Source organism: Lampris incognitus, chromosome 17, assembly GCF_029633865.1.
Source record: "Lampris incognitus isolate fLamInc1 chromosome 17, fLamInc1.hap2, whole genome shotgun sequence".
Classification (NCBI taxonomy): domain Eukaryota; kingdom Metazoa; phylum Chordata; class Actinopteri; order Lampriformes; family Lampridae; genus Lampris; species Lampris incognitus.
The window spans coordinates 25607362-25624194 of NC_079227.1; the positions used below are offsets into that span (position 1 = coordinate 25607362).

Genomic DNA, 16833 nt, shown 5'->3' on the forward strand with positions numbered 1-16833 from the left:
ACATACATACACACACACACAAACATACACACAAAACAAAGACTAACTAAAGGTTCCACCTCGTAAACATTGCTGGACGGTTCCTCATAAAATACATAAGCAGATACACACACGTCCCAAGTTACTGGTAATGACTCACTGTGGGGATATATGGAGTCCAGTCCACATAGCCGATATTGTCATTGGCCAGGCGAGCAAACAGGTTTACTAGGCACTGTTGGAGAACACAAGAGAAACAGTCGCTTAGTGTGCAAGGGATATTTTCAGCCGTTCCTGAAGTGAGGGGTGGCACTCTGAAATATATAACTATTCTGCTTGAGATATGCTCAACAAGAGTGACAGTCTGCAGCGCCAAGCATTTAAGGCCAAGTGGCTGGACAAATGTAGTCTTGAGGAGCAAATGAAAAATGTTATCTTCATACCAGATGTAAGCGACCATGGCTTATCCGAGACGTTTTCAACCAATCAGATTTTTATCCGGGAAAAAATCCCCAGATAGATATTAATAAGAGAATGGTGCATTTTAAAATGTTGCGTTTATTTCAAGAAAAAAAAAAAGCCACCTTATTCTTGAGGGATTTTATAAAAGCATCTCCACTATCACCATTCCGGTTGTGGAAATGGGAGATCGGCCTCAATAAGTTTCCCCCCCCCCTTTTTTTTTTAATCCTAGTTTTTGGCATGTCCAATTCCATGGTTCTCCTTTCATCCCTGCATTGCACGACTGCTAGGCCAGTTGGTAAGGGTGTAGGCCATGTGTGTCATCCGATACACATGGAGTTGCCAAGCGCTTCTTTTCACCTGCCAGCTGCAGGTTTCTCAGGGGGTATGTAACTCAGTTAACTATTAATGTCAACTCTATTTATCTTCAGTGTTACATCAAGACTTTTACTGTCATGCCAGTGAACAGTTAGTGAATGAATGTTTCATGTTTCATATTACTCAAATGTGTGTGCATGTGCGCGTGTGCGTGTGTGTGTGGGGGGACTGAATCTCACCCCTTCCCAGCTGGGTTGGTTCTGTACTGACATCCAAAGATTCATTAGCTCCTCAAACCACAACCTGGGAACACACAAAATACACATTATAAGCATGCATGTATGCATGGACGCGCGCGCGCGCACACACACAAAAACACACAAACAAACACTCACCCATAAACACACACACCTGATTTTCAAGCAGAATTCCCCCTCATCCATCCCCGATTCCCGAAATACACACTCACTCTCTCCTCACGAGAGGAAAAAAAAAGAAACGGAAAAATTAAAAAGTGATGTACGGTGGAAACTCTGTGGAAACCTCTGATGAATCCAAGACGAGATCCTGATAAATGGATTTCGAAAGAGTGAAGACACACAAGAATGCGCTATAAGCTCTAAAGAGGTTTGGTAACTAGAACACAACCAGTGCAGCGTGTGAATGAAGGCGAAAGGTTGACAAGGACACACAACAATATGCTCACTTGGAGGGGAGAGCCTCTAAAACTTAACCTAGTCTCGCAAGGAGAATGCTGTGACAATATGGATAACAATATATAACAGTGCAAGAGAGATCGCGGGTCACCATTGCAGGTTTGCGCAAAAATAGAAGCGACTAAAAAAAAACAGTCGCCAAAACACAATTGCGGATGGTCTGTTTACATTGCGGCTTTCGCGATCCGCGGTCGGCGTCAACGCCATGTTGGGCGCGACCCTTCACACGTGATCAGCGCTAGTGGCGGCCATTACGCTCACGTTGTAGAGTTTTTAACATGACAGTTTCTTCTTCTTCTTCTTTCGGCTTGTTCCCTGTTTCTCAGGGGGTCGCCACAGCGAATTTTATAGATTCCATTGGTACCCTGTGAGGGCACAGCACCAATGGCGGCTATTGTTAACCTGGGCCGATGCGGTATGGTGTCGTCAACCCGCATACTGATTTGGCAGTTTTACGTCGGATGCACTTCCTGACACAACAACCAACCCTATGGACGGGGGCACAGGTAAAACGCTGGATACCACCCCAGTATTCATGGAATTGCGCCCATGCTTGTCGCCGTAGTTTTTAACATGATAACGTTCCGGAAAATAAATAAATAAATAGAGGCGAGTTCAATTTTGGACTGCAGGCCGCATCAGCCAGTTGCCGTAGCTAACCGCATCGCCAGTTAGCACAGCCATGGAAGTGACTATAGACTGGCTGCATACGGAAATGTAATTATTTAAAACTCCACCAACCTGGTAGTGCCATCTAAACTGACATCATTCCATGCCAAATCGTGGTATGATTTAAGCGCCATGTTATATAATTTCGAATACTCCGACACGCATAGAACCTGTATCTTCTCCATTATAGATTTTTTTTGCCCTAGTTTCGCGGCTGTGATATCAAACTGTGCTGTGATTGGTTGCGCGTCGCGAAGGTCAAAGTTGAATTGAAATTTGAGCGCAGCGACAGGTCGTCTCCCAGTGTCGAGGGCGGTGGCGGGGCCTAGCTTTTTTTTCTTCTTCTTCTTTTTTTTTTTTTTTTTTGGTCGCTGAGTTTGTCTCCGATCACTTGAAGGGCCTTGGTTTTTCTTCTCTCGCGATATGGCGACGGATCTCCAAAACCTGATAAGTGAACGTTGGCACGGTGATTTCAACTGCATGCCCTTTAATCGAAGGCGACGAGGGCATGTGATGCACGCAATGATGGGGAGGCAACTCTCTTATTCCTGACAGCGGCCATGTGTCAGGGGTTTATGTGAGGTCACTGTCGGCAATGATTTTACGGACGTCTTGTGGCTCCAAAACTTCAGAATGACCCGCTTACCATTTGATGAGCTATGCGGCAATAGCACCCCCTCGTGGCGGCCGCGTGTCATGCCCGGGGGAGCCGGTTCCAACCGAGACGCGCATAGCCATCGCTCTTCATAAACTGGCTACCTTGACTTAAATGCGAAACATGTGTTTCCATTTCAATTTCGTGAAATATTGCTTCGTCGAATCGTCTGAAAAACCACCTCATGCGAGCGTAATAACTTTTGTTGAGATATTTCAGTCCCCCCCCCCCCGAAATTTACGTGCTTCAGTTATTCGTTTTTTAAGTTTGCGATTTCAAATTGCGCATTAAGCGGGTTAATGGAAACACTTGGCAGCGTTTATTGTGCACTTAGTCCTTTTGGTAAATATAAGCTTGAAAAAGTTGTTTTCATTTTGCATTATAAACGGTTCTCCCCGTTTTATCGTAAATGTAACAAAATCCAAAATACGCCACCCCTATGCTGCCTCCAGCTGCTTCTGCTATGTTTTCAATAAAAAGTTCAAAGACTTCTCTTTTTCAGTCTTTGGAGATGGTGGGAGGATGGAGGAAAACTTGATTCTGAGTCCAGCCAAACTACTAAAATCCAGCCAGGGACCGAATGACCAGGTTTGTTGTAATAGATCAAAAAGCGCAAATGGATTAGACCCTCTGAGACTTTCCATCACCTGGGCCACGGTTGTAAATAAACAAATATGGCTTTTGTTTCTGGATTATAAACCATTTAAGTTGGTTCTGGATCCTGCAAGCCACATTTGACCCAGATAATGAAAAACATGACTTAGCGTTGTGGGGCTCAACAGGAAGAGCATTGTGCTAGTGTTTAATGACCACCAGTGACAAGCAATTCAGCATATGCATGCACACACAAAGTTGAAGCATAAATTGGATAAAATAGCCTGTGGCACATATCGCTTTGCTCAAATGCTTGTTTGTGATACATCCCACTTACTGGAAGCCTTGGCTGTACTCCTCTGGTGGCATAATGGTGGGTAAGAACAGCTCCATGTTGCTGATGGCCTTTTGCATGACTGCATCAAACACACAGAGAAGGGGGCGCCACTCATCCAGCATCTCCTGAGTGGAGGATGCTGGGAAATACCTGTCAACATGCACATGCAAGCACACATGCATATGTGCAAACATGCATGAATATGTACAGACATAGAAAAACACACAATCACATGCAACACAATACAATAAAAACGCATGCATACGGATGCACAAACATGGAAAATAAATATAACATTTCATTTCAAGATCAAATATACGCAATCTGAAAATATCTGCAAAAAAAACCCAAAAACAAAACCATGACGGCATGCAATGATACTTACAGTCGGCAGCTCTTGACCAAAGCCTTCAAAATGTTATCCACGGAGCTGCAAAAAGAGAAGACAGACTGAATATATTTGTGAGGGATCAGCCTTGATTAGCCTGTGAGCCTGCAAGAATAGACAACCTGCACAGTTGGTCTATTTTTTGGTTTACATATTGGAGGTTAGGAGTTAGTGTTATGACAATTTAAAGATTTCACGTCATGGCAGAAACATTAGGATTACAACTAAATTGGTGGTGAATGAAATGAATGCAAGTCAACAGAAAGTCTTCGTAGGTCGAACAAAACAAGGAAGCTCGTGTATAAATATATTCTAGTACTATACATACTTGGGGAACCAGATAAGGCCGAGATGCTCGGTTTTGGAGTAGATGACCCTGTCATACAGATTGTAAAGTGGTCGCCATGGTAACTGGAGGTCATCCCGTGACAGCAGTTCCTTCTTCCTGACAGGGGAGAATGTGAATCATTAGACTGCTTTACTTACTATTTATTACTAAGGTGGAAGTCAGAATCCCTCTCACACAATGTTCCCAAACTGAGATTACACTTAACACAAAGCTCCTTGAACTAAAAAAAAAAAAAAAAAAAAAAAATCAAACTCAGAAACAAAAGCCCAGCAATGATTATTTTTAAATGAGAACTATAGCCCAAGTGTTTTAGATTGTGCAAAAGCCCATTTTATTGTTTTGCAAAGATGAGTTTTTCCTGAGAAACTTATCATTGCTTCAATTGTATGGACCTATTCTAATTTTCCATCCTTTGTAAAATGCACAGAATGCATTTGTAAATGCACATAAAAACCACATAGTGCATTTGTAAATGCACATAACGCATTTGTAAGTGTTTCCTTTTGATGATTCAGTTGTCTTGGATTTCTTCCATCTATCCGGCTTGTGACGCTCTCGATGGCATTGAGGAGGCTATTATTGCAAGGGGCTGAAAAATGGAGGTGTTGAGAGAGAGGAAGGAGGGTAGAAAGTAGGGGATGGACCGAGCTCCTCGCATGCATTGTGGGGTTTCAAATCCATCTCCAGGCTGTCAAGATTGGCCCTTGATGCATCGTTAGCCTACATATTTCCCTCTCCATCTAATGGAAAACTCTGTGAAAAATGACAGCTACATTGCGCTGCTACTTTTTGATGAATGTGACAATCGTGGAAACAATTGAAGACAAATGGAAAGTGAAGAATGTGAGTGTCAAATTCTTGGACAATATCCTCTTGTCTCTGGACCAGTGACAGGTCTGATAGAAGCGAGTCAAGGATGTAGTTAAGATGTTGGTCAGGCGTAGTTGGCGAGAGTAAAAGAGTACTGTAAGACCGACACCCTCTTTATTGAAATATTCGCCTCTGAGGGACTTGGTGTGTGTGTGTGTGTGTGTGTGTGTGTGTGTGTGTGTGTGTGTGTGTGTGTGTGTGTGTGTGTGTGTGTGTGTACAGCATGTATGTCGTATGTTCATGCAACAGGGCTCAAGACTACTCACCATTATAGGGACATTATTGTTTTGTTATCAGTATAATAGCCATAAATGTCAACTAAAAATTCCTGTGCAGTGCTGTGTTGCCAGATTTGTGAAACATTAATCTTTTATTGGGAATAAATTGCTTTCAAGGGAATACCGTGGAGGGAAAATGACTATAAAGCCATAATTGCCCTGAAACCTTAATGCCCTATTAATCAAACAATTTAGTCTTCAGTTTTTTTCTTCCTTTGTACTCCAGTTTTAACTCACAGCTGGCATTTTATTGCATGCCATACTGGTTTTAATTAGTCTTCATTGTCTGAACCACAAAGTCACCACTGTGTTACATAAATAGCTAGATTTTAAATACTTGATATGCCCACTTTCCTTTTGTTGATGTTGTTGTTGTTGTTGTTTTTGTTGTTCTTCTTCTTGATATCATTATCAATAGTAGTAGTAGTAGTAGTAGTAGTAGGAGTAAGAATAGCAGACCTATGCATGCAAACATGTCTGTATGCATAATGTGGTTGAATGATAACCTGACAACAGTATGCATCCTCTCTGACTGCAACAGCGACTGTTCTTTCTTGTGTGTGTGTGTGTGTGTGTGTGTGTGTGTGTGTGTGTGTGTGTGTGTGTGTGTGTGTGTGTGTGTGTGTGTGTGTGTGTGTGTGTGTGTGTGTGTGTGTGTGTGTGTGTGTGTGTGTGTGTGTCTTTGCGGCACACCCACTTGAGGAGGTGAATGAGCAGCCTGGCGTAGCTCTGCATCATGTGGGGCTCCAGGTCAGGAAGCGTGACCAATTCATAGAGCAGTTTAATGAAGAGAACATGGTCGTCTTTACTGAACCTGCGGCCATACAGCTTCAGAAAGCTAAGACAGCGAAAGAGAGTGAGAGCGGGAGAGAGAGGACAGAGAGAGAGGTGAAAGACGGGAAGAAGAAAAAGAGTTAGATGGATCCTCAAAAACGAGGGGGGGGGGGGAAAGACAGGCAACTGTGTCAGTAGGGCTGATCACTTCCTGCGGCAGCTCAGGCAGGTGACCTACATTCTCAGCAGACACACGCCATTCCCGGCCCTGTTAATGGGATGAGAGATGCTACACAAATTTTGCCAGTGTGGAAACCTGGACGGACTTGACTGAACCCAAGGCCTCGTGCCAAGTGGATGAATAAATGCATAGTCCTTAACTTAATTAACAGACGCTTAACCTGGGGGAGTATAAACACTACTGTATGTCTTTCCAAATGCTCCAACGCTATTTGTTTTTGGCCGATGTCAATATGGACAAAACAAACGATCAAAACTGTTTGCCTCATTGTGAACAATTGTGAGCAATGGTGTATTTTGCTCATCTCTACTAGACCTTTTTGTCGGAAGAGTTTCAAATTCAACAAAACGTGTCCATAATATTAATTTTTTTTAAAAACAACAATACAACAGTACAATAATAAAAACTATCCATCCATCCATCCATTATCCAAGCTGCTTATCCAAATTCGGGTTGCGGGGTGCTGGAGCCTATCCCAGCAGTCATTGGGCAGCAGGTGGGGAGACACCCTGGACAGGCCGCCAGTCCATCACAGGGCCCACACACACACACACACACACACACACACACACACACACACACACATTCACACCTTAGGGACAATTTAGTACAGCCGATTCTCCTGACCTACATGTCTTTGGACTGTGGGAGGAGACCGGAGCACCCGGAGGAAACCCACTAAAATAAAATAATATTAATAAATAATATATACAATATTATTATATATAATACATAATAATAGATAATAATAAATAATAATAATAGAGCAGGTTAAGCGGTTTGAATAATGGATGGATCTAAACTAAATTGGTAGAAAATATCTGTGTTGTAATGGGACTGGCCATTTTATTCTCAGCTCCTACGGGGTCAGCAGCAGGCATAACAAAGATAACATCGGTCCTGGATTGTGTTAGCTGCAACGATATTACATTATTTACTGTGTAGCTGACTTGGATGCAACCAGAGATTTCTGTCAACAGACGGCAGAGAGGTCATCGATATTAAAGCCATGCATGAAGTTCTCATTAGTAGTTTTGAGGGGATGCTAGTTTTCTGTATAGGACTACATTGATACCGAGAGAAATAACTTTGTCACACCACTTACGAGAACAGTTTCCTTGACCAGAAGGAGACCCCGGGCCAAAGTTCTCTGACAAGGACGGCTCTGGAAAGATTGGCTTTAATGTCCGATAATAGCTCCTTTGCCTCCACGTCCAGTCGGTCCGCATAAGGCAGCAGTCTGTTATAGACAATCTCCTTCTGGTATACAAAGTCCGGCTCGGGGGTCTGGTCCACGGTCATATCCCTGTGGTGCGCGTGTATGAAATAAACCAGGAAAAGAAAAAATCCTTTTCTTACGCACCGAATATCATTATACCTCCCGTGGAAGCCCAATGCAGAACTTGGCTGGCATAATCTGGTTGAGCAGCAGCGGAGGAGGGAAAGAAAAGTGTGTCAGGCTAATTGGAGACCGAGGCCGGGGTTGTGTCAAACGCTGCGTCACTGTCCTTTCACCTCTGCAATGTAATTGCATTACCCAGACCACTGAGGGATCATTGCCACTGGTCACGACACACGACACAACCGACTTTCCAAATAATGAGCCTCTTCACTGCTCGGACCGCAATCTGGTTGGCTTCATTTCAAACCATGCACGCAACGGGTTAATGCGTTGATATTTGTGTGAGCCGTCGTTAAAGGACAGTCCAACAACAGAATGCACCCTCTTGGAGTGCAAAACATTTGTGTGTGTGGGTTTCAGAGGTTAATCTGCAGACTAATAGGATGATCTGGTAACTGGATTAATAGCCTACCTCCTTCCTCACCCAACTCACTCACAGCCCCGCCAACCAACCAGAAAGCCCATCGGTTATAAGGTAAAGCCACCCACTTCCTGAATATAATCATTCACAGGATCACTTTTTCGGGGGTAGACCGGACAAATCAAATTTATTCAGATAAATACTTTCCATACAATTTTTCGTTTTTCCCCCACATTGGTGGCTTTATTTCCTGTCCATTCTATCTTACATGTGCATACCATTTTTAAATGGACAGATAACCCTAAACCCATAGAAGGTAAAATCACCATATACTGTATGTTTGCATGCTGTCTTTCCCTGTCTTTATCTCTCGGTCTGTGTCTCGTACGCTGCCAGCCACTGCCGTTGGGGTTTTCGTTCATGTTTGTTTGCTGAAATGTGCCAGTAGATGATAAAAAGGACATGTTCCAAAGAAAGATAAATTCTCTCCATACCCAACCCCCCGTTCTCTCCCTGTCTCTCTCTCTCTCCCCGGCGACAGGTCTAAAGCTTTGTGCTTCCACTTTCCTTATTTCTCTTCGGCTGTGCACCCCTCCATGTAAATCCTTTTACTTTAAGTCCATGTAATTCAATGAGCTCTGTGTGCTCAATGAGTCGAGGGCGGTTTACTGTCTAGCCGAGCCAGCGGTGAGGTCACTGCTCAGCACTTTAGGTACAACTAAGCTGTTATTTGGTATGTGTACTCAGTGAAATAGGCCTATTGCAGCAGTCTTGTTAGAGTCCTCCTGAAGCTGTTTGACTATGGTAAGGTAAGGTAATTTATTTTTCAAAGTGCCATGCACCAAAAGGTACAAGCATGGGTAGATTGCTGAGCGGGCCTACTGGGCCCAGGCCCAGGGGCCCAAGGGCTCAGGTGGCCCCAAACCCAGAGCCTCTGCATGAAGTTGCTGTTATTAACGTTGCATTTCACCCCCCCCCTTTTTTTCTCCCTAATTGTGTCTGGCCAATTACCCCACTCTTCTGAGCCATCCTGATCTCTGCTCCACCCCCTCTGCTGATTCGGGGAGGGCTGCAGACTACCACGTGCCTCCTCCAATACATGTGGAGTCGCCAGCCGCTTCTTTTCACCTGACAGTGAGGAGTTTCGCCAGGGGGACATAGTGCGTGGGAGGATCATGCCATTCCCCCCAGTTTCCCCTCCCCCCCGAATAGGTGACCCGATCGACTGACCAGAGGAGGCACTAGTGCAGCGACCAGGACACATACCTACATCCGGAGACACGCCCAAATGTGTCCGCAGGGACTCCCGACCAAGCCGGAGGCAACACGGGGATTCAATCCGATGATCCTCATGCTAGCAGGCAGCAGAGTAGACTGCCATGCCACCCGGACACCCCAACTTTGCTTTTCTTGTTGTGTAGTCAAATGGCTTAGTCATTCAGGCCAATACCAGAGCCCCAAAAGTCCTACTGAAAAACTGAAGGAAACTGCAGGTGAATGTATGTCTTAGTTAATATGCTGCTGGTATTAATTATGTGCGTATGCGCTGTAAATCCTGTTGAGGTGCAGGTGAATTTAGTTATTGTTCTGTTGGCTGCAAGTCACTGTACCTGCCCTGTGGTGGTGGTGGTGGGGGGGCATTGTCTTGTAATCCGCCTATGCTTACAAGACACTACAAAACATAACAAACAAGAGCGATAAGATAATGAGAGCAAAGGGACAAATGTAACACACCTCCATACATGTCAAACAATGTCAGACCAAATATAAACACAATCCATCCATTATCCAAGCCGCTTATCCTGCTCTCAGGGTTGCGGAGATGCTGGATCCTATCCCAGCAGTCATCCTGCTCCTTAAACATCACAGCTATAAAACATAGCTTTGGCACATCTAAGCCTTAGATTGCCTTTAACACTTTAAACATAAAGCGCTCTTATATACTGTTGGTAAGCATTTAACACAGACTGAGCTAGGTGAAACACTTTGTAAACAGGTGCTGAAGTCTACGTTCATCAGTCAGAAAAAAAAAACAGGACATTGTGCAGCCATTTTTAGTAAAAGCCTGTATCTAAGATTGTGATATGATGGACTGAGAATGAGAAGTACATTTCATTTTCAACCTCCCCAGATCACACAGAAGACACTTTCTGTTCTCCGCTGGAATTGGATAGAAGCGTCTGATTATCACCACCAGAGGTAAGACATCACATATGCACACACACACACACACACACACACACACACACACACACACACACACACACACACACACACACACACACACACACACACACACACACACACACACACACACACACACACACACACACACACACACACCTGTGTGCTAGTCAGCTTAAGGGTCACATAGTGCCCAGGAAGGTAAATACACTCTGTTTTGGTTTACACAAAGCATCTTCTGACCATTTCTGTTTATAATATTCAAATAGTATTGTTTTATTTTGGCTAGCAGTACAAGATAATTTATTTCTAATACCTGCCTTGCTAAATATTTTGTAAGCTCCCTTGGCCAAGAATAATTATTTGAAAAATCCCAATAGAGGTGACTGCTCCATTTAATTCTTTTAGATTGAAGTGCTGCCTTTGACACGGTCGCTCACAGCATCCTCTTACATTGCTTAGAGACTTGGTTGGCATCAAGGGCCCGGCTCTTAGTTTATTACACTCTTACCTCACCAACAGAGTTTTTTCCGTTGTTCTGGGTAACTCTACTTCCTCGATGGCTCAGTTGAGTTGTGGTGTCCCTTAAAGCTCAGTTCTTGGCCCCCTTCTGTTTTCTATATGCTGCCCCTTGGCCAAGTCATTCAAACTCACGATGTCTTTTACCATTTTTATGCTGACGACACTCTGTTATGCATGCCACTAAAACCCACAGATCCTAGCCCCCTAGCAAATCTCACAACTTGCATTTCTTTTTTCTGTTTTTTTGTGGAGTTTTTTCTCCTTTTTCTTCCCAATTGTATCCGGCCATTTGCCCTACTCTTCTGAGCCATCCCAGTCACTGTTCCACCCCCTCTGTCGATCCCGGGAGGGCTGCAGACTACCACATGTCTCCTCTGACACATGTGGAGTCACCAGCTGCTTCTTTTCACCTGACAGTGAGGAGTTTCACCAGGGGGACGTAGCACATGGGAGAATCACACTATTCCCCCCAGTTCCCCCTCAGCCCCGAACAGGTGCCCCAACTGACCAGAGGAGGCACTAGTGCAGCGACCAGGACACATACACACATCCAGCCTCCCACCTGCGAACACAGCCAATTGTGTCTGTAGGACGCCCCACCAAGCTGGAGGTAACACGGGAATTCGATCCGATGAGCCCCTTGTTGGTAGGCAACGGAACAGATCACCACACTACCTGGACGCCCCACAACTTGCATTTCTGACATTAAATCCTGGATGTCCGAAAATTTTCTTAAATTTAATGATGATAAGTCTGAGGTCATTGTGTTCAGACCCCCTTTTGGTACTAATCTTGGTGGTCTGTCAAGTAGTCTTATGCACACTACTAGGAATCTTGGGTTAATATTCGATACTAACCTCAGTTTTAATAATCAAATCAAACATGTTGTTCAGACATGAATTCCCAGCTCAAGGTAATCTCCAAAATTAGGTCATTTTTATCAATTGCCGATCTGCAAAAAGTTGTTCATGCTTTTATCTATTCTTGGCTTGACTATTGCAAAGCACTTTACTCGGGTATCAGCAAGAGCTCCCTCCATCAACTGCAGTTGGTACAAAACACCGCTGCTCGGCTCATTACCGGGACAAAGAGGCATGACCATATCTCTCCTGTGCTTGCCTCCCTACATTGGCTCCCTGTTATATTTAGTATTGATTTTAAAATTTTATTGCTCACTTTTAAGGCCTTAAACAGTCTTGCTCCTACATACATTTGTGATTTATTGACCTGGTGTATGCCCTCTCGAGCATTAAGATCTGCAGATAGAGCCCTGGTGGTTATTCCCAGGTCTCGGGCTGTCACAAAGGGTGATGGGGATTTTGCTGTTAGAGCTAGGGTTGCCAACTTTTTCACTACCAAATAAGAGACAAAAGGTGGTGTGCCGTGGCAGTGTGGATATGGTGTTGTGTGAATATACAGTGTATTTTTTTAAGCAATTTTTCTTAACGATAGCTAATCTCTTACAGTCAAATTAAAGATCAATACACAACTCTCATGCCTTGGCAATATACCATAGGTGTCATAATAGTTTGTTAATTTACAGCAGGTACCTTTTAACACAGTCCTTTATTTGAACCATTACCGATTACCTTTCCTATTAGTCTAAGTCAAAACGCGTGTGACTCCTACACTGTACGTTAGAAAAAGTTATCCCCTTCTTGTTAATCCTACAAGTGACAAACTAGAAGTAACAATAGCTTCTGTGTGCTGTAGTTTTGCAGAGAAATCAAACACCAGAGACTCACAGAAGGTGCACCCTCTGTGTACACAAACGGTGGTGGGGAATGAATGCTTCATATTCTTATTCACTAAAACTATGTATAAGTTGGAAATCACAACTTGGACCCTCACAAAAATAAAAAAAATGCAAAAGAGGGACATACCTCTGCTCACCAAGTCTACTTTTTCCATGGGTATTTTTTGCGCAGTCGCCTCACAGCAAGAAGGTCCTGGGTTCGAGCCCTGAGGTAGTCCAACCTTGGTGGGTCATCCCGAGCCATCCTCTGTGTGGACTTTACATGTTCTCCCTGTGTCTGCGTGGGTTTCCTCCGGGGGCTCTGGGTTCCTCCCACAGTCCAAAGACATGTAAGTCAGGTGAATTGGCCAGACTAAATTGTCCCTAGGAATGAATGTGTGTGTGTGTGTGCCCTGTGATGGCCTGGCAGCCTGTCCAGGGTGTCTCCCCACCTGCTGCCCAATGACTGCTGGAATAGACTCCAGCGTCTCCGCGACCCTGAGAGCAGGATAAGCAGTTAAGATAACAGATGGATGGATTTTTTTGCCGCTCTTGACCGATTCAAGCAGTCTTTTGTGCTTTTGTGCAGCCAGAGAAAAGTCCTTACACGACAAGTCACAGTTCACAGATATTTGAAGTTAATTTTTGATCAGCTCTGTGCTGCATCTGTTTTTTGAGTCTGACCATTGAATGGTCATCCGAGAGAAAATCCTCTCTACAAAGGCATTTGAGCCTGGCACACTGAGGACAAATGAGACAATCCTGAACATGTTGATCAAGTTGGCTTTCCCTATGTTTTGGAAAACTGCCACCCACTTCTCATTGGTGGATTTTGTAATATCCTGTGTGCCTTTCTGTATTTCCTCCCTGCTAGCACAAAACTCTTCCTTCAGTTGGTCCATAGTCTCTGTCATTTTGAGGGCAGCCACCACCTGCTCCAGGTCAGTGAAGGAGAGCTCCTCGTGTAGGCCAATCAGTTTCAGTTTCATCATTACATTTTCTTATGAGAAATCAAACCACTTGTCAGTTTATGCAATGACAGAGTCATAGAACTTCAGAAAGTCCTTTTGCTGTTTTGGTCTTTGTGCTGACACTTGTTTGTCCATCAGCTGCTTGGTCTGGTATCCAAAAAAGCTGTCATTTCCGCCGAAGCATCTTCGCTTTGAACTTTCCCACCTCCTCGTAAACATCTGTGATGCGGAGCGTTGTTTCCTCCAGCTTTCTAACAAGTGTGTCAAAACCACACCCTGCACTGTGGAAAAAGCACAGATAAATCTCAGCAGCTCTGGTTTTTTCTTCGTCCTCAAAAATCCTCTTCAGTGCCACAGGACAGGTCTCCCCGAGGGACCTGAAGTATGAGGTGAGAGCTGGCCAGCTCTGCAGGAGACGATCAACAGCTGGATGAAGAGACAGCCATCGCGTGCAAATATGACGCAGGATTTCACGCCACTCAGTGTCAACGAAGAGGAAAAATGCATGCAATTCCTCTCGTTTGGAAGCAGATACTGAGAAGTGGCTGTAGATCTTTAAAACCGGTGACTCAATACCCACTGACAGCTGATCACAGGCGTGCTTGCAGGTGTTATGAGCTATGTGAGCCGGGCAGTTAGCTTTCAGAATGCGACTGTTGGCACTGCTCAATAACTGGTAAACAGAGTGGTGTTTTCCAAAGTTGACATCAGCATTATCTGATGTGTTTTAATAGTCAGTTCATACTTTTCCAGACAGCTCATCAGAGTTTGATGTATACCATCTGCAGTTTCATCACTGTCTTCAAAAAGTCAAGTTACTTGCACAGCTACAGGTCACTGTCCGCTAAGACTAAACGCTTTGCAAACAGTTTTTTCCCCCCTAGCCATAAGGACTCTGAATTCCTCCCTATATTCCCCTCCTCACACCCCATTGGAATAAACACCACCATTCACCTAACTGTTATGCGTGATATGTTTATGTCTGTTATTGTGTAACTGCATTGTTTGTGATAATATGTGGAGTGTCAGTTGTTGTCCATGTATGTATTGTGCTGCAGGGTTTAAAGTGTACCAGAAATAAATTCCACCGGCCTTGGTCGTGTGGCTAATAAAACAATCTGTCTCTCTATCTGTCTCTCTATCTGTCTCTCTATCTATCTATCTATCTGTCTATCTGTCTGTCTGTCTGTCTGTCTGTCTGTCTGTCTGTCTGTCTGTCTGTCTGTCTGTCTGTCTGTCTGTCTGTCTCTCTCTCTCTATCTATCTATCTATCTATCTATCTATCTATCTATCTATCTATCTATCTATCTATCTATCTATCTATCTATCTATCTATCTATCTATCTATCTATCTATCTATCTATCTATCTATCTATCTATCTATCTATCTATCTATCTATCTATCTATCTATCTATCTATCTATCTATCTGTCTGTCTGTCTGTCTGTCTGTCTGTCTGTCTGTCTGTCTGTCTGTCTGTCTGTCTGTCTGTCTGTCTGTCTGTCTGTCTGTCTGTCTGTCTGTCTGTCTGTCTGTCTGTCTGTCTGTCTGTCTGTCTGTCTGTCTGTCTGTCTGTCTGTCTGTCTGTCTGTCTGTCTGTCTGTCTGTCTGTCTGTCTGTCTGTCTGCACTCCATCAGACACAGAAAGATAACTCAAGCACACTGGAAACGTTTTTCTCTATCCCGCACAGTCTTTGGTCCTAAAACATTAATTTTGATAATCTCAGCTTTCGTTCTTCCCGAGTGCGTCTTCGTCGCAACATTTGAGTCATGAGACAACAACGCACCGTTGAGCTTAACAAAGTCGGTGCTGTTGTAGCCGAGTCCATGTTTAACAGTATGGTACACGTAAGAGGCTTCACTTGCCGCAATTCTGTCATTTTCCACAGTAGATGCCACGAAGAACGCACCGGTATTGCTTGCACCTTTAGCTAGTGCAGCCTTCTTGTGCATTTCGGTGGAAGCATGCTGAGTCAGGTCATTCTCACCTCCATGGCCAACTGAAAATTCCCTGCGACATAAAGTACAGAAGGCTTTCGTTGAGTCACCGCTGACAGGTTTAACCCACGTCTTTTTTACTTCCCATTGCTTATTGTAGCTGCACAGTCTTCTTTTTTGCTGGCTTATCCATATTTGCACGACACCATTAGTATTACTCCATATTTCCACGTGCCAACCCGGCTGAGCAGCACCAGACGTTGCCGGAACCTTTTCTGTTGTTGAAGGAATTGGCGCATTTGCTGTTGTAACAGATTTGATACAACCGTTAGAGTAGAGTAGCAGTCAATAAACGGAACAAGGGAGGTCACGTATGGGACAAATCAATTTGGCCCAATATAAGGGACGTCCCGGCCAATACGGGACAGTTGGCAACCCTGGCTCGAGCCCCCCACACTAACGCTCTTCCTGTTGAACTGAGACAAACCAAGTCTCTAGCTTCTTTTAAATCTCTTCTTAAAGCTTTTCTTTTTGTGAAAGTTTTTACAAATATTTGATAATTGTTTTTATTTACTTATGCTGTTTTTATTTGTGCTCTTACTTATTTGGTCTTATCTTATTTTTGCCCGGTCTGGTTTTATTTCTTTGTAAGGCACTTTGTAAAAAGTGCTATATAAATAAAGTTATTATTATTATTATCATTATTATTATTTGTTTGGTGAGTCTGTTATCGGTCATGTTGATTAATCTATTCCACTGTCGCAACATGTCAGCTTATGCTGCACTTCACATGGCTCCCATCACATGTCACCATATCCTGCGAGTTTTGAGGCCATGATATGCACACCCAGAAAACCTGACTGTCCGGGTAGCGTAGCGGTCTATTCCATTGCTTACCAACACGGGGCTCGATGGTTTGAATCCCCGTGTTGCCTCCGGCTTGCTCGGGCGTCCCTACAGACACAATTGGCCGTGTCTGCGGGTGGGAAGCCGAATGTGGGTATGTGTCCTGGTCGCTGCACTAGCGCCTCCTCTGGTCGGTCGGGGCGCCTGTTCAGGGGGGAGGGGGAACTGGTGGTGAATAGCGTGA

The 16833-nt window shown here is 44.1% G+C and overlaps 1 protein-coding gene across 1 annotated transcript in view; it reads right to left on the bottom strand.

Moving 5' to 3' along the window:
• psme4b (proteasome activator subunit 4b) overlaps positions 1-7932 on the bottom strand; it is a 35907-nt gene extending 27975 nt beyond the window's left edge. The window contains 7 exon segments of the mRNA XM_056296980.1: positions 140-214; positions 999-1062; positions 3731-3880; positions 4116-4160; positions 4447-4563; positions 6313-6453; positions 7736-7932. Coding sequence (XP_056152955.1) covers positions 140-214; positions 999-1062; positions 3731-3880; positions 4116-4160; positions 4447-4563; positions 6313-6453; positions 7736-7932 — 789 coding nt within the window.
• Between the last annotated feature and the right edge of the window lie 8901 nt (positions 7933-16833).